This window comes from Podarcis melisellensis (assembly GCF_964234715.1).
Source record: "Podarcis melisellensis genome assembly, chromosome: 14".
In the NCBI taxonomy this organism is placed as follows: Eukaryota; Metazoa; Chordata; class Lepidosauria; order Squamata; family Lacertidae; genus Podarcis; species Podarcis melisellensis.
Genome location: NC_138546.1, coordinates 8,478,370 through 8,501,489, shown reverse-complemented (window position 1 = coordinate 8,501,489; position 23,120 = coordinate 8,478,370). Strand labels below are relative to the sequence as shown.

Sequence of the window (23,120 nt, the reverse complement as noted above, 5' to 3'; positions counted from 1 at the left end):
AACACAATCGAGACTTTGAATTCCAAAACTTTATAAACAACGATGCAACATCAATGGATGAGATTTCAAATTCTTAAGCACGTTTCCCCCCCTAAAAATGCAGGACCTCTTATTTCCTCTTCCAAACGTGCAGCTGGCTTTAAGGGCTGTGTGCGGGTGTGTTTTTTAAAAATACCACCGTCCCCAACCACCACTGGCACAGTAAGAGGTGGTGTGACTTTGCTCCAATTGCAGAAAGCACTTAACAAAAGGCGTTTGACGAGCTGAGATGGCTCGGCTGTCAAACCAAGCTTAAAATCCTCTAGTCAAGGGAAATGGTTCCTGGTGGGGCTCTCCCAGCTAAGCACAGCCTCACATTACTTCAGGACCAAGTATGGGCAGACAAAAAGGTAGGGAAACATCTTGCCCCCTTCAGAAATCTTCTCCTAAGCAGCCAGTTTCCTTCACCAGCTGGATTTGTTATTAAGATTTATGGCCCAGCAACGCTGCGTTCCACTGGAAGATTGGCTCTGATGCGACACGGGTACCATCCATCATCTTCTAGCAGAAGACACAGCATTATGTGCTAGCTTGAAGGAGTTCAGTTCATCTTTCCATCGGTGCAATGGGACGTGGCTCCATCCAACGTTCTGGGCCTTACAGTTCCTGGTGTCATTCATCCCAGCCGGGGCCTCAACGCAGGTCTTTGTGATGGATCTTCCAAGCAAGTCTTCTGTGTGTGGATCTACTGCATCACAGAAACCGCCAGGCTTGTGGGGTGGGGATGAGCCCCAGTCTGGTGGAACAAGATGCAGTTAATGGTCTCTGGGTACAACTGCATTTCTGCAAGTCTCCTATCTCAAGTGAGTGGCCAAAAGCGAGGGTTAGTATTCCCATTAAAGGCAGGAAAAGAAACCAAAGTTTCCACCCCACAGGAGGAGGGCACTCTGGGCTGGCGGTTCCTCAGAGAAGCATCTGAACTACTCCTTGCGGAGGAAGGCCCAATGGCCTTGCTAGATTTGATGGCCGCGTCCCTAAATCCAGCCTCTTAACCATCCTGTTGAAACAGGGGTGGGGTGGAGGGAAGGAAAAGGCATTAAGTATACAAATGCAAGAGGGGTTATGACAGCCGGGAAGAACACAGAAAGGAAGCACCAGAATTTGTGAAGGGTAGGAGGAAATATCAGGTTTCAACAGCCAAGCTGGTAGTCCTCATTGTTTTGATGGCAATAGTGACTGATCAAGCAGGAATGGGTTTTAGCCTTGCTTCACACACACACACAATACTAAAGCAGCCCAGCAACTCTTCCCAACCTGTGGACCTCCAGATATTTTGGACTTCTATCTCCCAGAAACGGCAGCCCGCATGGCCAGTGGTCAGCGATGATGGGAAGTGTCGTCCACCAAATATTTGGAGGGGGACAGAGCCTGGGAAAGGCTCAGCTTCATCGGAGGTCCCATCTATTCTAGCATTTCCAACCACCACCAGGCAGAACCTGAAGGAAAGAGCCCCCACCTTTGCTGTGTGTGCCAACAGGTGTGCTCTTTTGCAGGTAGACGGCACCCCAACATGGAGGCTCCAATTAGCTAATATTAAATGCCCAATGTTAAATGTTGGAATTGGCCAGGTCAGGGGTCACCACCAACCCTTTTAGGTCTATGGGCACATTTGGATTTTTGAGTGAGCGCTGTGGGCTGTCTCGGATCACTTTCCTCTCTCCTTTCCCCTAGAATCAGAAAGAGAAAAAACGCACTCGGCTTCCCCAAGGAATATGGGGGAAAGTTGAATCTGGGAGAAGCAAACTGAACTTCGACAAGGGCATAGAGCTGAAAAAGGAAGTGGGAAAGAGTGTCTCTCTTCAAACTCCCTCCTTCAGCACTATGTCCTTTCCAAGGGGGAAAAGGGGTTCTCACAAGCTTGCCACCCCATGGCCAAAGGGGCAGGGGCCCCAAATGTGTTAGGTGTACCAGCAGAAGACCTCAAAGGTGTCGTTGCACCCACAGGTGCCATCCAAACCCCTTGCCTAGGTAAAGGTAAAGGGACCCCTGGCCATTAGGTCCAGTCGTGGCCGACTCTGGGGTTGTGGCGCTCATCTCGCTTTATTGGCCGAGGGAGCCGACGTACAGCTTCCAGGTCATGTGGCTGGCATGACTAAGCCGCTTCTGGAGAACCAGAGCAGCGCACAGAAACGCCGTTTACCTTCCTGCCAGAGCGGTACCTATTTATCTACTTGCACTTTGACGTGCTTTCGAACTGCTAGGTGGGCAGGAGCAGGGACAGAGCAACGGGAGCTCACCCCGTCGCGGGGATTCGAACCGCCGACCTTCTGATTGGCAGGTCCTAGGCTCTGTGGTTTAACCCACAGCGCCACCAAGTATTCAGGCAAGTAGATGTGTTGGAGATTTCAGCCAAACTGGAGAGGAAGCTTGGGCAATTTAGGTTATGTAACATTTAAAAACGGGCCCAGCCCAGTTACATAACGCTGCCTTCTCTTCCGCTGACGTAATGAGCAAATGAGCAAAATAAGCAACTCTCAGCCTGTATCACCTGGATGGATACCCTCTGCTGGACAGATCCAGGCCCAAGGCTTGCACCGGGAAGAGTGAAAATTATGCAAAGGCAAGCAAGCAAGTTTAAAGCTTTTTGGTTTAACACTTCCAAATTCCAGCTGCAGAGAAGGAGAGGCAACCAGTTCGAGAATCCTCCGCATGGTATTTTCCCCTCCCCACCTGAGCCGAGGGGGCCACAGCTGTAAACCGCAGCTCATCCAAAAGCAAGTTAAAATACTAAACTATTGCTGGCTAAAGCTCAAACACCAGATGACCCAACCCCCTGTGTAGAGGTAATTCTAGGAATAAGCTGCCACTGCAAACACACCTCCAAGGTTCAGATTTATCTCAGCAGCTACCATATTCAGCACTTCTGCAGCTGATTATTATTACTATTACTTTTATTATTATTATTATTATTATTAAATTTTGTATACTATACCCTATGTCTGTAAATCTCAGGGCAGTTCACAACATAAAATGACAGTATGCAAAAGACACAATACAGAATAAAAATAAAAGCAAACCAATTAATTCCCCCTCCCGCAACACATTTAAAAGGGCTTTCGATAGGCTATGTGCAGACTGGCTGAAAACACAGCCTTCCCTTTTCTCTCCCCCCTGCGTGAGAACCAGTGTGGTTGCCGTGTACTGGGAGAACTGGGAGACCAGGGCGTCCCTGTCTGCTGCCTTACTGGTCCCTAATGGGTGCCAGCCTCCACTTGTGAACACAACAGATGCTCTGCTAAACCCTAGGAACTTAAAAAGAGCCTGTTGGATCCCACCCATCTAGCCTAGGCAAGCAGGATTTGAACGCAGGAGCTCTCTCCTGTTCCTGTGGCTTCTAGCAACTGATATTCAGGAGCACTTCTGCCTCCAGCAACAGAGGTACAGCATAGTCTCTGTGCCCAGTAGTAACTGACAGCCTTCCCACCATTAATCTGCCTAATCCTCTTCTCAGGCCATCTAGGTTGACGTTCCTTGCGGCCTCCTGTGGCAGGGAGTTCCACAGCTAAATGTCATGCCGCACAGAGGACTTGCTTCTGCCTGTCTTGAACCTCTCAAGGTCTTCCCCTCCCAGCTCATCGAGCTCTCGGCCGTTTCCCTGTAACCTCGATGCCACAACCGGACAAATCACCTTGACCATCTCTCTCCGAAGACGTGAAAGCAAACACTCACCCCGGGGGTCCGTAGGGGCCGCTCAGCCGCCTATCATGTACCATGTGGACCTGGGGGGGCGCGGGGCTTCGGTACGGAGCCCGGTCGTACACCAAGTTCTGACATGAAGCCAGCTTGGATTCCAGGGCCTAGAAGCAAAGGCAAAGTTAGTTTCAGTTTGGAAGCCCAAGGAAAGAGAGAGGGGGAAGCAGAGAGGTTTGGGCTGGGTGTTCATCAGTATGCGGATGATACCCAGCTTTACCTCTCTTTCAAATCAGAACCAGTGAGGGCGGTGAAGGTCCTGTGTGAGTGCCTGGAGGTGGTTGGAGGATGGATGGCGGCTAACAGATTGAGGTTGAATCCTGACAAGACAGAAGTACTGTTTTGGGGGGACAGGAGGCGGGCAGGTGTGGAGGATTCCCTGGTCCTGAATGGGGTAACTGTGCCCCTGAAGGACCAGGTGCGCAGCCTGGGAGTCATTTTGGACTCACAGCTGTCCATGGAGGTGCAGGTCAAATCTGCGTCCAGGGCAGCTGTGTACCAGCTCCATCTGGTACGTAGGCTGAGACCCTATCTGCCTGTGGACTGTCTCGCCAGAGTGGTGCATGCTCTGGTTATCTCCCGCTTGGACTACTGCAATGCACTCTACGTGGGGCTACCTTTGAAGGTGACTCGGAAACTACAACTAATCCAGAATGCGGCAGCTAGACTGGTGACTGGGAGTGGCCGCCGAGACCATATAACACCTTTCTTGAAAGACCTACATTGGCTCCCAGTACGATTCCGAGCACAATTCAAAGTGTTGGTTCTGACCTTTAAAGCTCTAAACAGCCTCGGTCCAGTATACCTGAAGGAGTGTTTCCACCCCCATCGTTCTGCCCAGACACTGAGGTCCAGCTCCAAGGGCCTTCTGCGGTTCCCTCGCTGCGAGAAGCCAAGTTACAGGGAACCAGGCAGAGGGCCTTCTCGGTAGTGGCGCCCGCCCTGTGGAACGCCCTCCTACCAGATGTCAAAGAGAAAAACAACTACCAGACATCTGAAGGGATCCCTGTTCAGGGAAGCTTTTAAAGTTTAGGTTATTTTAATATTCTGTTGGGAGCTGCCCAGAATGGCTGGCGAAACCCAGCCAGATGGGTGGGGTATAAATAATAAATTATTATTATTATTATTATTATTATTATTATTGATTCAAATCTAGTTGCTGACCAGGGCTATAGAGGCAAGAAATGTGCTACCTTGAGCTCCCTGGAGGGCATAAAAGGTGGGGTATAATTGTCAAAAATAATTACACAGTGATCTTGGAAGGGCCAAATTGATTTCTTAAAATGTCCTTCATCCTACAGCTTTCAACTGGCCCTGTATTCCAAACGGGGCCAGGCCAATCAGGCCCCAAGTACTCACCCCAACTTTCCGGAGCAGATCTCCCACAATGTTTAGCACGGATATTCGGGCAGCTGGTGTAAGCGGAGTTGCGCTGTAGCTGTCCTCAAGACCTTTAGGAAAGGATATCGCCATTCACACAAATAGTACAAAAAGAGCCAGGCAGAAATTCTGCACCCTTGGAATGTAAGCTGATTCAGCAAGTGACTAGCCCTCGACGCTACACCCTTGTGAAAATTAACTGAAACATAGCAATCCTGTACTCAAAACAAACATGGAAAGTCAGTTGATCATTATGGTGTCGGAAGCCGGCAGCCATATTGTGCGCTCGCCACAATATATTGAGGTTCTACGAGAGTTATTCCAGAGCTGGAAAAGAGGTCTCCTGACGATACTGGGATATTGCAGCAGGACCTAGCCCTGTCACACATCAAAAGTGGTGAAGAAATTCATGACAGAGCAGCAGATACAGGTACTTGATTGGCCAGGGATTTCCCTGGACGGATGGATTTCCCATTGAGAATTTGTGGGCTGTATACAAAAGTCGCCTCTGTGCTGCAGACTGTATGACTATGGAGAAGCTCATTCAGGCGCTGATTCAAGTGCGGCACAGGGATCCAAAAATCAACAGTGACTGTTCAAAACTAGTAGACTCCATGCCAAACTGTGTTCAAATGTTGCTTAAAAGCAGCGGAGGTCATATCTGTTACTAATGTACATATATGTGAGTTTTGTACAATAAAATACATTGCTTGTTTCAATTAATTTGCACAAGGGTGTATAGGTATAGGAGGGTGTACAGGTATAGGTTTTCAAGTGTAAGAAGGCTCAGAAGCCATTCTCCTCTTGCTGACAGCTAACACACCAAGAATCCTCTTTTCAGAAGATGTGAAAGCACCATTGGACCCCCAACAGAATCTGGAGGGCCACAACATCCCCTGGCTTAGAAGGAGTTGAAGGAACGGATCCAGGTAAATTCTTACTTCCTTTCCACTCCCCAACCTGCAGTGCTTCTTCACTTTACACACGCTGGCCTAATTCCCAGCCTTATTACAGTCATACCTTGGATCTCAAACTCCTTTGGCTCCCAAACAAATTGGCTCCTGAACGATCAAAACCCAGAAGCGAGCGCTCTGGTTTCTGAACGATTTCCCGAATGTCCTGCGCGGCTTCTGGTTGGCTGCAGGAGCTTCCTGCAGCCAATCGGAAGCCAAGCTTTGGTTTCCGAACGTTTTGGAATTCAAACGGACTTCCGGAATGGATTCCGTTCGACTTCCAAGGTACGACTGTAGAGTGAATTGGGCCGCATTAAAGTATAGTGAAACGCACGGTGCAGCCGCTGCTTTAAGTGCCCACAAGGGGGAGCTGTTGCACAACCCGGGCCTGATATTAGATGGCTGAAAAGGGAGTTACGTCTTAAAACTGGGTATATAAATTAAATAATAAAAATAAGACATACCTCTTCTGGGTGTTCCTGGGGTGCTCATTCCAGTGCTGAGCCCCCGATGGCCCACAGGGGTGGAAGGCACAGAGGGAGTGGCCTGGACTGCTGTGTCCATCCGATCTACTTCCAGCGAATCTTCTACGGAGGCCCGCGGTTTCTCCTTCTGCTGCACGGCCAGCTCTTGGCGTAAATCTGGAAGGGAAGAGGAGAAGGGTATGACGGACAGCGATAGCCACTGTTCTCTTCCCATTCGTTTGGCACAGTTAGGTTAAAAAAGGGAGACATCCCTAAATCACAAATCTGATGGTTGCACCCATCTTCCCTTTTCTCTCTTGTAAGGGTCAGACCTCTGCTCTGGTCAGATCTCACCTGGCGTACTGTGTCCAGTTCTGGGCACCACAGTTCAAAAAGGACACTGACAAACTGGAACGTGTCCAGAGGAGGGCAACCAAAATGGTCAAAGGCCTGGAAACGATGCCTTATGAGGAACGGCTAAGGGAGCTGGGCATGTTTAGCCTGGAGAAGAGGAGGTTAAGGGGTGATATGATAGCCATGTTCAAATATATAAAAGGATGTCACATAGAGGAGGGAGAAAGCTTGTTTTCTGCTGCTCCAGAGAAGCGGACACGGAGCAATGGACCCAAACTACAAGAAAGAAGATTCCACCTAAACATTAGAAAGAACTTCCTGACAGTAAGAGCTGTTTGACAGTGGAATTTGCTGCCAAGGAGAGTGGTGGAGTCTCCTTCTTTGGAGGTCTTTAAGCAGAGGCTTGACAACCATATGTCAGGAGTGCTCTGATGGTGTTTCCTGCTTGGCAGGGGGTTGGACTCGATGGCCCTTGTGGTCTCTTCCAACTCTATGATTCTATGATGGGGGGAAATGAAGAACTACGGCAGTTCGTTTTGAGGGATCCATCCCTCTAAGGTGGAAAGGGGTTCCCTAGGAGCCTCTTTCCTCCCAAGCGCAAAAGAGAGCCAGCAAAGGGTTCGAGTGTCGGACTAGGACCTGGGTTCGAATCCCCACTCGGCAGCGCAGGTCGCCGTGTGACCTTGGGTCGCCAGTGTCTCTCAGCCTAACCTCCCTCACAGGGTTGTTGCGATGATAAAACAGGGATGGGGAGGGGAGGGGAGAACCACGGCCGCCCCCTTGAGCTCCTTGGCAGCACGAAAAGGTGGGATAAAAATGGAAGCGCAGGCTGGGAGTCTCCTTTGCAGGCAGTGGGTTTAACTCCCAGCAGCGCTGGGAAGAGACTCCCGGCCTGGAACCCGAGTCAGTGCAGGCAAGCCTGAGCTGGACAGACCAATGGTGTGACTTGAGAGAAAGCGGTTTGCGATGAATTTTTTTGCCTTAAGCCAAGGAGAGGGTTGGGGGAAACTTCTAACTTATCCTAAAGACCATTGTAAACCACTAAAATTGTTAGTGGGGTTGGAATATCACTTGTGGCTTAAGGGTGAATCTTGGGTACAATGCAGAGAGAAAAGATCTGGATTACAGTGGTACCTCGGGTTAAGTACTTAATTTGTTCCAGAGGTCCGTTCTTAACCTGAAACTGTTCTTAACCTGAAGCACCACTTTAGCTAATGGGGCCTCCTGCTGCTGCCGCACCGCCGGAGCCCGATTTCTGTTCTCATTCTGAAGCAAAGTTCTTAACCTGAAGCACTATTTCTGGGTTAGCAGAGTCTGTAACCTGAAGTGTCTGTAACCCGAGGTACCACTGTATTATAAAAGATGCAGGATGAAATGATTAACAGTTAGGACCCACAAAGCAGAGGAGGGAACTTAAGGAAATTCCTTGGAATCTAGTTTTTATGTTGTATGCTGGATATGGGATTGCAAAACTTCAATCTGAAAAACCAAATAAATTTCATTTAAAAAGAAAAGAAAAAAGAAGAGGAGGCGAACGACCACCCAGCCCTTTCCTAACCTCTGGCTTCATCTTTCAGCCTCTGCACCGATTCCAAGAGGTTTTCCTTCTCGTCCAGCTCACTCTCCAGGAAGGCGTTGCGTTCAATGGCCTGGTTCATGCGCTGCTCAAAGTCTTCCAGAGACATTATTGTGGCTCTGCAGAAAAGGAGAAAGACGGCGCTAGAATGGGCAAACTCAGCAACCTAATAAAGGAACCGAGGTCAGGGCTGAGTAGACTTGGGTTCAAATTCCAATCTGGCAAGCTGCCAGCTTTCACTTTGAACCACCTCAAACCCGGCCCCCAGAAAGTCCCCGACAAGGGAATGCGGCCCCCTGGCTAAGAAAGGTCCTGTCCAAACCCTGGGGGGCTGGGCTTCGCCACCCACCACAAGGGAGCAACCCCCTTTGGGTCAGTACCTCTTGGCTCTTTCCAGATCGTCGTTGGCTTGCTCCAGCTCTCGAATGTATTTCTGTAGCTGGTCTTTGACAGCCCTTGTCTGGGCAAGCTCTTCCTCCAGGGTGGAGATCTGCTGGTAGCCTTCGGAGTGCTGGGTCGTGATCTTCTCCTAATTGCAGAATCACAGAGTTGGCACAGTTGGGAGGGGTCCGAGGGTCATCTAACCCAACCCCCGCGATGCAGGAATCTCAACGCGCGGGTCCCCCTTCCAATCGGAAACCACGCCAGACCCTGCTTAGCTTTAGCAAATGTAAGAGCACTGCAGGAACCTGGCCTCCAGCGCGGCCCTTGCTAGATCCCAGACAGTCCTCTGCGGGAAAATGCAGAGGGACTTTCATAGATAGATAGACAGATAGGCAGACAAACAGACAGATAGACAGGCAGGCAGGCAGTTTTCTATTGTATTTTCTGTTTTACAGTTGAAAGTACAGTCATACCTCATGTCACGTTTGCTTCATGTTACGTTTTTTCAGGTTGAGTACCGCGGCGACCTGGAAGTACCGGAAAGGGTTACTTCCGGGTTTTGCCACTCGCACATGCGCAGAAGCATTAGATCGCGCATCGCGCATGTGCACAAGCACCAAATCACGCCGCGCACCTGGGCAGATATGGTGCTTCAGGTTGCAGGCTTCTCATGTTGCGAACGGGCCTCCGGAATGGATCCCGTTCGCAACCAGAGGTACCACTGTACTCCTTTATACATCAATGACTTCCCTTCTTATTTTGCATTCCATAAATCCCTGCATACAGTGGTACCTCGGTTAAAGAACAGTCCTGTTTACGAACGATTCGGTTTACGAACTCCGCAAAACCCGAAGTAGTGTCTTGGTTTGCGAACTTTACCTCGGTCTAAGAACGGAATCTGAACGGTGGAAGCGCACTGGCGGCGGGAGGCCTCATTAGGGAAAGCACGCCTCGCTTTAAGAACGGTTTCGGTTTAAGAACGGACCTCCAGAGCGGATTAAGTTCATAAACCAAGGTATCACTGTATTTTGCAAAACTGAACTATTTGGTGTTCCATTATTACATCCATCAAAACTTATTTACACTATTTAAGTTATCTTAATGTTGACAGCATTTTCAACCCATCGTGCTTTTTAGATTGAGCCAAATGCAACACCTTTTGCAATACAGGTAAGAAATGGAAGGTAATGAGCAACAGGCAAATTAATTTTATCGCCAAAAAGGAATTTACAGTCTCTTCTAAGTCAAAAAGCCCCAAACCCTCAGCCTCACAGAAACACAGAAAAAAATAAAGCGGGGAAGGCTCTCTGTTTTGGGCCCCACTGATGCAGTTTTTGGAGGGCTGATTTGGCCCTGCCCAATAGCGAGTCCCTACGTGATGACATGGGGATTTCTGCAGGAAAAATGCTCCTTTGGCCCAGACTCCTCTTGCTGCAAACTCTGCGGTCAGTCCTGAGAAACACACACACTTGGGTGGCCTGGCAAGCTCTCGGGTGGCTACCCAGATTCTGGCTCACGTCCTCAGAGCCCGTTGCTGAAGAAGGCCGACCCTTGAACACGGGATTCGCACCCGGCACCTGGCCTGCTCTGCCACCACCCAGCTGGAACAGGCCACCAGCTGGTCGGAGCATCAATAGCCCCTCTGTCCTTTCCCTTCCTGGGCGATGATGCTGTTCTTTGGCTCGGATGGATGAATGAGCCAATTGTCAGGAGAGATTTGCCTCCCGCGGAAAAGCATTTCTGCCAAAAGGCCTTGGGGCAAGGCAGGAATAAACCACATCCATTCAGCCCCACCCCACCCTGGGCTTTCATTTATTTCTTGCATTCCTGCCCCACTGTTTTTCTCTGAGGAATTCAAGAGGGTGTGCAGGATTTACACAATGAGCAACCCTGCGTGGTAGGTCAGGCTGAGAGGCAGCAACTGGCCTGAGGCTAAGAGAGAATTTGAACCCTGGTCTCTCCTGGGTCCTAGTCCAACACTCTAACCCCTACACTGTAATGTCTGCCTCTTTTTATAGCAGGTCGGCCCCAAAGCAAGAGGGTCAGGGACCTGGCTAGACCAAACTCACACTCTGAACCCCACACAGAGCTCAGCCCCCCTAAAAAATATCTGCATGCACTAAAGGTAAAGGGACTCCTGACCATTAGGTCCAGTCGTGACCGACTCTGGGGTTGCGACACTCATCTCACTTTATTGGCCGAGGGAGCCGGCGTACAGCTTCCGGGTCATGTGGCCAGCATGACTAAGCCGCTTCTGGAGAACCAGAGCAGCGCACGGAAACGCCATTTACCTTCCCACCAGAGTGGTACCTATTTATCTACTTGCACTTTGACGTGCTTTTGAACTGCTAGGTTGGCAGGAGCAGGGACCGAACAACAGGAGCTCACCCCGTCGCGGGGATTCGAACCACCGGCCTTCTGATCGGCAAGCCCTAGGCTCTGTGGTTTAACCCACAGCGCCACCCACGTCCCTTTGCAGGATAATAGACTCATGGAATTCTAGAGTTGAAAGGGACCCTGAGGACCATCACTCCCGGCAATGCAGGAATATGCAGCTGCCCTGTGTAGGGATCAATACGATATGATCATCTTTATTGCCATTGTCCCATACAGAACAACGAAATTGGAAAAATCTACATCAGACATTCAAAAACCAACAAGCCTGCTATCCCACCTATCCCAGCCTGGTTAGCCCCCTAAAAACTCTGATACCCCATAATTAAATACAATATACTCCCATAGAGACTCCTTACACTGCGTTTAAAACCAAAATCGCATTTGCAGTGAAACTGTTTCTCAGGAGGCTAATCCTACTCTTTATAACCCTGTACCTTCTGCCCAAGAGGGATGTTAAGACTGTTTTTTTATGCCACTACACCAGCAAGACTTTTATTAGCCAAAAATTGGAAACTGCAAGAAATACCGACAAAAGAATAGCAGATGAAGACGATGGATTTTTCAGAGGTGGCTGACCTGACTGGAAGAATCCGGGACCAGAAAGAAGAAGAAACACAAGAAGATTGGAAGAAATTTAAAGACTATTTAGTGAGATATTGTAATATAAGATAAATTAAGAAACTCCTAGAAGTAACAGATTACGCTGAGGGATAGAAAAAGATTAATAATAATGACCATTATGGATTAGAATCAGTAGTAAGGATAAGACGTTTGATGTTTTAAATACAGTGGTGCCCCGCAAGACGAATGCCTCGCAAGACGAAAAACCCGCAAGACGAAAGGGTTTTTCGGTTTTTGCGACGCATCGCAAGACGAAAGCCCATAGGGAAATCTCGGGGACCTTTTTTTAAATGCTGGCGGTGGGGACCTCTTCCCAAGGCGGGCGGGGGGGCAAAAGTCTTTGTCCCCCTGCCTGCCTTCCCGGGGGCTTTTAAATCGCCCCGGGACAGCTGAGAATTCCTCCGCTGTTCCGGGGCGATCTTAAAATGCTGGCGGGTGGCAGCGAATTAATTTCGTCTTGCGAGGCACCACTGTATGAAACTAGGAACTGCTAAATATGTGTTATGAGGTGTTGAGGAAGTCTTCTAGCAATGTAAATATACCAGGTTATAAGAAGAAGAAAAACTTCTTTCTTTTGTGTTTTTATTGTTGTTAAGTTTTTATGTTGTGTTAAATGTAATGTACTTTTCTGTGTTTATGTTTGTGTATTATAAGAGAAAATCAATAACTTTTTTTGGGGGGGAATATACAACCCTGAAGAAGCTGAAAGAGATAATTTCTGGGGTGCGCACTATCCTGCGCTATCTCTGCAGCTTTCTTATGACACCTGGAAGAACAGATCTGATCCAAGGTAGACTCGAACCTGCAACCTTGGCACTATCAGCATCATGCTCGTCTAACCAACTGAGCTAACACAACTCAAGACTGAAGGTCTGGCTAGATCAGCATCATGCTCCCCACTATAGAATGAAACCGGACGCCACCCAGACGTCTGCAGAAAGGCAGGAATCCACACCCACACCCTCATGGTTTCTGCCCCCCCAGAAAACCGGTACGCAGTGGTATACTACTGCTGAGCCTGGAGGCTCCGACGCCTCACCTTGACCAACTCGATCTCCATCCTCAGCCTGCTGTTTTCCGAGAGGAGGTCTTTGTTCCGCGACTCCACCTGCTGCAGCTGCGCCTCGAGTTCGGCCTCATACTCGCGGCTCCCTTCCTGAAACTCGCGAAGCTCCTCCTGGGCGTTCTCAGCGCTGGAGGGGGCGACAAAGCCAGGCTCACAGTCAGCGCCCTCCTCGCCGCTACAAATTCCGCAAAGCCACTTCCGCCCTGCAGAGGAGGTGGGATTGCGGGCGTCAAGGCCCAGACCCTGTGCGATTGGGGGAATCCCTGGCCGCGTCACCCCCTAGCCAGCCAATCGGCTGGTTCTGGGGGCGTGGCCTACATGTTTTAAATGCAGGCACGGCCGGGGATATCCCTCTTTCCCGCCTGCCAGCTGTTCCTGTTTTTCCCACCCTCCCGCCCTATAAGGTTTTCAGTCCTTGACCTTGCTATGGACCTTGGTTGGTCGCCGTTGAGGGGCCCGGTAGGAATTTTCCCACTTGGCAAATTGGCACCAGCCACTTGGTTTTTGCCTACCTCGTAGCAAATCGTCACAACTTTCTGGGTATTGGCATTTCTGGGTATTAGGCATTGTTTTGTAGATGGAAAGAGGGGAGGTAGCGCCATCACCTGCCCCGTATATTGAAGGGTAGTCCGATAAAGGATTCCGGGGGGAGTGGCCCTGTCCGAAGCCTATGGAGGTGAGGGCCTAAGGCACGCCCCCTATCAGTGACCCCAGGGGAGTTCCTAGTTGATGTGTATCAGCAGGACTCCCCCTACTGGTGGTTAACCCTTCCCGGACTTCTAGCAGACAGGCTGAAGCCGGATATAGTTGGTTAGGACCAATGCCTAAGCCAATACTGTTCTTCACCTGTAACCAATAAAGTTGTGGCCTTATTTAGCCCATTAACCTTAGTTGTGCCATGTGTCTTTATTTCCACTGGGGTGGGGGATTCGCCACACAACCCAAATTCCGCGCCGAGAGAAGACGGGATTCCGCGACCGGCTAAATCGAGGAGCCTGGCTGCGTTTTGCAAAACACTTTCCGAGTTCCAGCGGTCCCCACCCATAACCGCTGTGAATCTCGCTTGGCTCCTGATATTTCGAGGAGAGCGCTTCATGCCGCTTTCAAAACACACATCCACAGCCACCTTGGGGGGTGGGCAGAGAACTTGCTAATTTCAAATTTAAAGGGTTCACTTCCCCTCTGGGTTCCTGATGTACAGGCAAGCCAAGTTCAGTTTGGTTCCAGCCATTGGCCTGGAAAAGAGGGATTGGTCGCTAACCATTCTGGGAACTGTAGCACTATGAGGAGAAACAGGTGTTCTCCTAGCGACTCTTTGCACCCTCAGCAAACTACAGTTCCCAAAATTCTACGCTGGAAGCCATGACCGCTTAAAGCGGTATAATAATTGTATAATGCAGTTGGGGCCTAAGCTGCTGAGGTCAGGGAATCAGGCGATAATAAGGAAACTGGTCCCTGCCCCGAGGGGCTTACAATTTCAGCAATGGCACAGAAGTGAGCATTTCGGGTTTGCAAATTCCACCACCGTGCCCATATCACAGAAGGACATCTGAATGCTTTACCACTGCTTGTATTTCACAGCCAGCTCCTTCCAGTGGTTCCTTTCTTCTTCCACTGAGCCAAACTGTTTCCTTTCAGCGTCGTTCATCGTAGAGGCTCTCTAGCATCGTTTCCTACAAAGGGGGGTGCAAGGTAGAAGACAGGAATGAGAATTTTGCCCCCTACCCAAAGACTTTTCTATAGCTGACGGAATCTTCATGCAATGCCCAGTTGCCGGCATAAACGAAAGATGCTGGGGATTATCTAATGCTTATTTCCCCTGAACTGATTTCTGAATTTTATTCTTATTCATGTTTTTATAATGTATTTTATGCTGCTTTTACAATTAAATGTTTTAAATTTGTTGTTAAATTTGCTGAGCCCGGTTTTTGAACCGGGAAGGGCGGGGTATAAATAAAAAATTATAATAATAATTATTATTACAGTGGTAACTCTGGTTACGTACTTAATTCGTTCCGGAGATCCGTTCTTAACCTGAAACTGTTCTTAACCTGAAGCACCACTTTAGCTAATGGGGCCTCCCGCTGCCGCCACGCCACCGGAGCACGAATTCTCTTCTCATCCTGAAGCAAAGTTCTTAACCCGAGGTAATATTTCTGGGTTAGTGGAGTCTGTAACCTGAAGCGTATGTAACCTGAAGCGTATGTAATCCGAGATACCACTATATTATTATTATTATTATTATTATTATTATTATTATTATTATTATTATTATTATATTTATTTATGCATGTAGATAATCATTGCAGAGCTTTACGCAGCAATCCCAAAAGGAGCAAGACCTACAGAACTGAATGAGGCTTCTTGAGGGAGATCCGTAGCTCAGGGGCAGAGAATCTGCCTTGCATGCCAAAGTCCCCAGGTTCAAATCCCCGACATCTCGAAGTTCACAGAATCATAGAGTTGGAAGAGACCACAAGGGCCATTGAGTCTAACCCCCTGCCAAGCAGGAAACACCATCAGAGCACTCCTGACATATGGTTGTCAAGCCTCTGCTTAAAGACCTCCAAAGAAGGAGACTCCACCACACTCCTGGGCAGCAAATTCCACTGTCGAACAGCTCTTACTGTCAGGAAGTTCTTCCTAATGTTTAGGTGGAATCTTCTTTCTTGTAGTTTGGATCCATTGCTCCATGTCCGCTTCTCTGGAGCAGCAGAAAACAACCTTTCTCCCTCCTCTATGTGACATCCTTTTTATATATTTGAACATGGCTATCATATCACCCCTTAACCTCCTCTTCTCCAGGCTAAACATGCCCAGCTCCCTTAGCCGTTCCTCATAAGGCATCGTTTCCAGGCCTTTGACCATTTTGGTTGCCCTCCTCTGGACACGTTCCAGTTTGTCAGTGTCCTTCTTGAACTGTGGTGTCCAGAACTGGACACAGTACTCCAGGTGAGGTCTGACCAGAGCAGAATACAGAGGCATTATTACTTCCCTTGATCTAGATGCTATACTCCTATTGATGCAGCCCAGAATTGCATTGGCTTTTTTAGCTGCCGCGTCACACTGTTGGCTCATGTCAAGTTTGTGGTCAAGTTGGGCTGGGAGAGACTTCGGTCTGACACCAATCTGATGGACCAATGATCTGCCTCTATATAAAGCAGCTTCCTCTGTTGCTATAAAATCACAGAAGAGTAGCGCTCAAAGGGACCTCTGAGGGTCATCCATTCGAACCCCTGAAATGCAGGAATCTTTGCCCAACTTGGGGCTTGAACCCAGGATCCTGAGATTAATAGTCACATGCTCTACCGACTGAGCTACCCCTGTATAGCTATGTTATTTCCGAATAATCTTCAGAGTGGAGAAAAAAAGCCACTAAACTAAATTCATTTTTGGCCATTTAACTTGCCATGGTTCTCAACCTGTGGGTCCCCCAGATGTTGTTGGACTACAACTCCCATCATCCCTGAGCTCTGGCCTTGCTCGCTAGGGGTGATGGGAGTTGTAGTTCAACAACATCTGGGGACCCACAGGTTGAGAAAGGCTGAAGGGATTTATGGATGCATGTATGTTTTTTCTGTTGTTAATATTTTGTTATTTTTGTTAATTCATTGTGTGCGTTTCTTAAGTAAGAAACTAACAAAAAGCACTCTCTCTCTCTCTCTCATTCACTTTTGGCCATTTAACCTTATCCATATAGTCATTTTATTTATTAAATTTATATCCTGAGGATCGCAGCATAAAAAAGCAGAACACATACCACAATAACAAAGAGAGTAACAATATGCCCCTCCCTGCCCAAAGTCGCCGCCTTGCAAGATTAAAGGACGTCTTGGATATTTCTAAAAATAAAACTTTCTTCCCCAACAACACTTAAAATAAACACCATAGGTTAAAAATAGAAAGCGAGAACATGTGGCTGCCACAGACACGCAGAAGGACCACGGAGAGCGTGCGAAGGGCCCAACTCAATCAACGCCAACCCAGCAGTGCTGGCAAGAGTCTTCCAGAGGAGGAGAGAGTCCATGCCAGAGGAGAGGCATGGACTCTCCCAAATCCAATTACAAGCTCCCTTTGCAATTTAGTTGACATTACTTTCCCATAGAAAGTAATGCAAACTGGATTAATCCATTCCAGACTTTTCAAAACAATCCCTAAAACATGAATTTTACTATCTAACGAGACCATAAAAATGAAAGCAATAAACAATGTACTGCAGCCACTCAATCAATCAATCAATCAATCAATCAATCAATAGCTGAACTGGGTTCCCCACAGTCACATAAACAAACAAAAAAGCCACAAAAACGCAAAATAAATAGCAAAAACAGACAGACCTCAGTGTAACACTCAAAACGGAAGTGTGGCACTCAAATTGGAAGCATAACACTCAAAACGGAGCACATTTGGCTTCCAAAAAAAGTTCACAAACTGGAACACTTACTTCTGGGTTTGCAGTGTTTGGGTTCCAAGTTGTTTGAGTACCAAGGTGTTTGAGAAACAAACTACCTCTGTATGGTGTAAATGTGACAAAATGTTCCAAATAAAAATGGCAATCAACTCACAACAAACACCAAGTAACTTCTGCTATTGACACCAACGTAAAAAGACTCAGACGCAGACGGATCCAGGAGGCAGCCAGCCAGGAGGAGCTTCCTTCCTTTAAGTAGAACAGCTGGTCATAAACATTACAAAACAAAACCTGAGTCACAGAGGAACTGGAAGTTTTGGTGGGTGGAGACCGCAAGTCAGAAGGTGCAGGGAGAAGAGGAATGTCAGCTTGCTTTCTACATCCCACTAAGCAATTCTGGACTTCTCCAAACCAACTTCCTCTCCAAAACAATTACTTTTAAATATTTGCGGAGCGCTTTTCAGCAACAGTTGCAGGGATGTTCAGGATTGGAGCCAATGCTAGCCCTACTCACTGTAGACCCATTGCAGCTAATGAACATAATCAACTTAGGCTCATTAAATTCCATGGGTCTGGTCCGAGTCGTAGTTGGGGGAAACTGGCGACGGACGTCATCGGAACAGCAAATCCCACCCCAACATTTTTAAAAGTTTGTTATTTGTTTCTACCTGTATATTCCTAGTTCAGGGGTCAGCAAACTTTTTCAGCAGGGGGCCGGTCCACTGTCCCTCAGAACTTGTGGGGGGCCGGACTATATTTTGGAAAAAAATATGAACGAATTCCTATGCCCCACAAATAACCCAGAGATGCATTTTAAATAAAAGGACACATTCTACTCATGTAAAAACACGCTGATTCCATCTGCGGGCCGGATTTAGAAGGCGATTGGGCCGGATCCAGTTTGCCTACCCATGTCCTTGTTAGTGTGCAAATTGCTCAGAATTTTCTTAATTTAATAGGATGACCTGTAAGATAAGCAGATGAAAATAACAGCATACAGCTGCAGCAGGTGAAGGACTCTGGCTCAGGAAGCGTTACCGGTTTAAAAGGGACCTCGCTGCTCCAGAGTCCATTCTCCTCTGCTCTGAATTTCAAACTGGGCCCAAACGAGCAAAATCCATTTCAACAGGGACAAATGTGAGGTTCCACAGTTAGGCAGGCAGAACCAGCTGCAAGTAGTACATGTGAACAGGATCTAGGTCAGGCATTCCCAATCTTCGGCCCTCCAGATGTTTTGGACTACAATTCCCATCATCTCTGACCACTGGTCCTGTGAGCTAGGGATCATGGGAGTTGTAGGCCAAAACATCTGGAGGGCCGCAGGCTGGGGGTGCCTGATCTAGGTGTTTTAGCAAACCACAAGCTCAACATGAGCCAACAGTGTGATGCAGCACCCAAAAAAGCTAATACTGTTCTACGATGCATCAATAGAAGTATAGCATGTAGATCAAGGGAAGTAATAGTATTGCTCTATTCTGCCTTAGCCAGGCCAAACCTGGAATACTATGTCCAGTTCTATTTTAAGGAAGATATTGACAAGCTGGAAGAAGAAGAAGAGAAGAAGAGTTTGGATTTGATATCCCGCCTTTCACTCCCTTTAAGGAGTCTCAAAGCGGCTAACATTCTCCTTTCCCTTCCTCTCCCACAACAAACACTCTGTGGGGTGAGTGGGGCTGAGAGACTTCAGAGAAGTGTGACTGGCCCAAGGTCACCCAGCAGCTGCATGTGGAGGAGCAGGGAATCGAACCCAGTTCCCCAGATTACGAGTCTACGACTCTTAACCACTACACCACACTGGCTCACTGGAAGGTGTTAAGAGGACGGCGACCAAGATGATCAAGGGTCTGGAAAGCAAACCATATGAGGAACAGTCGAGAGAGTTGGGTATGTTTAGCTGGGACAAGAGGAGAGTTGATAGCCATCTTCTAAAATCTAAAAGGATGTCACGTGGAAGAAGGAGAAAGCAATAAGAAAAATAATATTGTTTGCCTTCTTATTTTCTTTCTTTTTCTTTTCTTTCTTCCTTCTTTATTTTGGTATTATTTGTTTGATTTCTTTCAATTTGCATTGCTTATAAAATTTGAAATAAATAAAATTTAAGAAAAATAAAGAAGATGGAGCAAGCTTGTTTTCTCCTGCTCTGGAGAGTAGGGCCCAAGCCAATAGTTTCAAGTTACAAGAAAGAAGATTCTGACTAAACATCAGGAAGGACTTTCTGGCAGCAAGAGCTGTTTGACAGCGGAACGGTCTCCCCCGGGAGGTTGTGAACTCTCCTTTCTTGAAGGTTTTTAAGCAGAGGCTGGATGGCTGTCTGCCATGGATGCTTTAATGGAGATTCCTGTATTGCAGCGGGTTGGACTAGAGGACCCCAGGAGTCCCGTCCAACTCTTAATAATAATAATAATAATAATAATAATAATAATAATTTATTATTTATACTCCACCTATCTGGCTGGGTTTCCCCAGCCACTCTGGACGGCTTCCAACCAAATATTAAAAACAATACAGCATCAGACATTAAAAACTTCCCTAAACAAGGCCGCCCACAGTTGTCTTTTAAAAGTAAAATACAGTGGTACCTCAGGTCACAGACGCTTCAGGTTACAGACTCCGCTAAACCAGAAATAGTTCCTTGGTTAAGAACTTTGCTTTAGGATGAGAACAGAAATCGTGGCAATGGGAGGCCCCATTAGCGAAAGTGGTACCTCAGGTTAAGAACCGTTTCAGGTTAAGAACGGACCTCCGGAACGAATTAAGTACTTAACCCAAGGTACCACTGTAGGTGTTTATTTCCTTGACATCTGATGGGAGGGCGTTCCACAAGGCGGGTGCCACTACCGAGAAGGCCCTCTGCCTGGTTCCCTGTAACCTCACTTCTCGCAATGAGGGAACCGCCAGAAGGCCCTCGGAGCTGGACCTCAGTGTCTGGGCAGAGCAATGGGGGTGGAGACGCTCCTTCAGGTATACTGGGCTGAGGCCGTTTAGGGCTTTCAAGGTCAGCACCAACTCTTTGAATTGTGCTCGGAAACGTCCTGGGAGCCAATGAAGATCTTTCAGGACTGGTGTTATATGGTCTCGGTGGCTGCCCCCAGTCACCAGTCTAACTGCCGCATTCTGGATTAATTGCAGTTTCTGAGTCACCTTCAAAGGTAGCCCCACATAGAGCGAATCTACAGTTCTATGAAACCAATTTGCAATTTTACAATGGCATTTTACAAGAACATAAGAAGAAACTGAATTCTGGATCAGGCCAAGCATTCTGTTCTCGCAGCGGAAGTCTGCAAGCAGAGCGCAGAATCTCTCTCACCTGCTATCCCCAAAAGTGATATTTAGAGGCCTCCAGCAGTGTGGGGCAGTTTTGCACTGTGAGGAGGTTTGCATTTTCTTGAAAATCTGCCAGCTTCAATCCCTGTGAGGTGCTTAAAAGGGTAGCCTATAATAATTTTCGTTCAGAAGCCCACCAAGAGGTTATGGGGTCCCTTGTCGTCACTCCCAAAATGTGGCCCACTTTTACTTTAATGCCTCCATATATGCAAAGTGGTATCACACCACTTTAAATACTTGTGGCTGTCCGTCTCCCCCTAATAATAATCTTGGGAACTGTAGTTTGGTATGGATGCCGAGGGTTGTTAGCAGACCCCTGTTCCCTTCCCAAAACTACAACTCCCAGTCCATTCCTTTTCCTAGGAAACTCTTGTAGGGGAACAAGGGTCTCTCAACTTCCAGCACCCATAACAAACTACAGCTCCCACAATCCTGCTTAAAATGGCATGATACTGCTTTAAACATACAGGGCAGACAAGGCTGAAAATCTACTCTGCAGTTCATCAGAGGAAGCCCAGCATGCAATATTAAAAGATGCTCTGGGGAGGATATTGTTGACATCTGTGGATGGATGCCTCCAAAGTAAAGACTCTCCAGTTGTACAGAACTTTTTGCTAGACATAACTGGGGAGGTGGTTTTTTTTGGTGGAAGGTAAGAGCCCCTATTTTAACTTATGCACCAATCAAAGCTATTCCTGGGATAGTGATAAATTATTTATTATTATTATTATTAGGAGAAGGAGAAGAGTAAAGGAAATCATTAGAAATGAACATTTTCATCTCACATACAGCAGGTCAATTGCATCCAAACCATGTTCACATGCAAAACTACACACTTATGGGGAGAGGCAGTGCGCCAATCCTCTCCAAGTGCAAATGACCACAGAGAAAGCTGCTCTACAGCAGTATGGTGTAGTGGTTAGAGCAGCCTTTCTCCACCCGGAGTCCCCAGATGTTGTTGGGACTACAACTCCCATCATCCCTGACTGCTGGCTCCTCTCACTAGGTCATGATGGAAACTGTAGTCCCACAAAACCCCATCTGGGGATTCAAGGTTGAGAAAGGCTGGGTTAGAGAATGGGACTCCTCAGGGTCCCAAACTTCCTGGGCCATGAAGCTCTCCCAGTGAGTTGTGACCTGGGGGGGGGGGGAGCACCTGCCTCTCAGCCTCACCTACCTCGCAGGGCTGTTGTGGGGAATAGATATGGGGGGGGGAGGGATCACGTACGCCACCCTTGGGCTTCTTGGAAGGGGGGGCGGAATGGTGAGATATAAATGCAAGAAAATTAAGAATCCAGTACGTAATTCAGTCCAGCGGGGCGTGCAAATGGAAGTGGGGAAAGACCCCCCCCCGGGGTGGAGGCGGAGGGAAGGGGGTGAAAGCGAGGCTCCTTTCTTTTATCTTTAAAGGTCCTCCCCCCCTAAAAAAACAACAACTGGGAGCTCTCAGAGGCTACAAGGGTGGCTCAGAAAGTGGATCCATAGTGAAAGGCGGCGGGGGGGGCAAGATTTGCTGGCTTCCTCTCGATCTTTAAGGGACCCCCCCCCCCGCGGGGTTTCTGTTCCCTTCTCAACTTCCCTTTTCGCCTGCTCTTTCGGAGGGGGGTTGTCCAAGCGATTGCGGGCAAAAGCTCCAGCCAGCCCTTGGCTCACCTTGTATTTTCTCTTTTTTTCTACTTAAGCAGAGTCGCGCCAGCAGCAACAGCCTCCGCCCGCCTTCCTGCTCCGGTTCCGCTCCGGATCAAAAAAAAAAACAGGCTGCAAAGTCCTCGCACCGGCTCGCCCCGTTTGCCCGATCCGAAACATTACAACCAGGCTCTGCGCGGACTCCCATTGGCTGCCGGGTCACGCGGCTCCGCAGGGCTCCGCCAATCAGCGCCGGTGGAACGCGGCTCTTGGAACGTTGAAAGTTTTGTGTCTCTTCTCTTCCCTTTTGATTCCTCCCTCCTTCCCTCCCTCTCAATGGAATGTTTTGAATGACGTCGGGGGGGCGGGACTTGGGAAACGGCCCAGATCATTGAAGAAAAGAGCAGGAGGACTCGGGGCGGTACAATCCGAATTCTGTCCTTTTCACGCCTTACTTTTCCGGATCAAAAGTGCTGGTGTTAGTTGAGCGGTTCTAAAGCGTTGTGTACCCGACAGAATGCGAATGACTTCCAGCCTAGCTTGGCTGCACACACTTCAACACAGTTACACGAGAGTAAGCCTCATTGGCCATAATTCATAATTGGCCATAATTCGGCTGATCGCCGAAGAATGGATAGTTTTGAATTCTGGTGCTGGAGGAGACTCTTGAGAGTCCCATGGACTGCAAGAAGATCAAACCTCTCCATTCTGAAGGAAATCAGCCCTGAGTGCTCACTGGAAGGACAGATCCTGAAGCTGAGGCTCCAATACTTTGGCCACCTCATGAGAAGAGAAGACTCCCTGGAAAAGACCCTGATGTTGGGAAAGATGGAGG

At 48.2% G+C, this 23,120-nt stretch overlaps 1 protein-coding gene across 3 annotated transcripts; it reads right to left on the bottom strand.

Annotated features, from left to right (window-relative positions):
- Positions 1-14: 14 nt before the first annotated feature.
- NDE1 (nudE neurodevelopment protein 1) lies at positions 15-22,477 on the bottom strand. 3 transcript variants are annotated; one of them, XM_081889327.1, is made up of 9 exons: positions 17,369-17,572; positions 14,487-14,597; positions 12,898-13,051; positions 8,837-8,985; positions 8,439-8,575; positions 6,527-6,703; positions 5,089-5,180; positions 3,709-3,836; positions 15-775 (listed from the first exon to the last, which is right to left on the bottom strand). In XM_081889327.1, the coding sequence occupies exons 2-9, from the start codon at positions 14,570-14,572 to the stop codon at positions 733-735; spliced, it is 966 nt and encodes a 321-aa protein (XP_081745453.1). In that variant the 5' UTR covers positions 14,573-14,597; positions 17,369-17,572; the 3' UTR covers positions 15-732. The 3 variants fall into 3 exon arrangements, with proteins under 3 accessions (XP_081745453.1, XP_081745452.1, XP_081745451.1); XM_081889326.1 differs by lacking the exons at positions 15-775; positions 17,369-17,572 and adding exons at positions 782-1,036; positions 22,313-22,477; XM_081889325.1 differs by lacking the exon at positions 15-775 and adding an exon at positions 782-1,036 and having other exon boundaries at positions 17,369-17,579.
- Between the last annotated feature and the right edge of the window lie 643 nt (positions 22,478-23,120).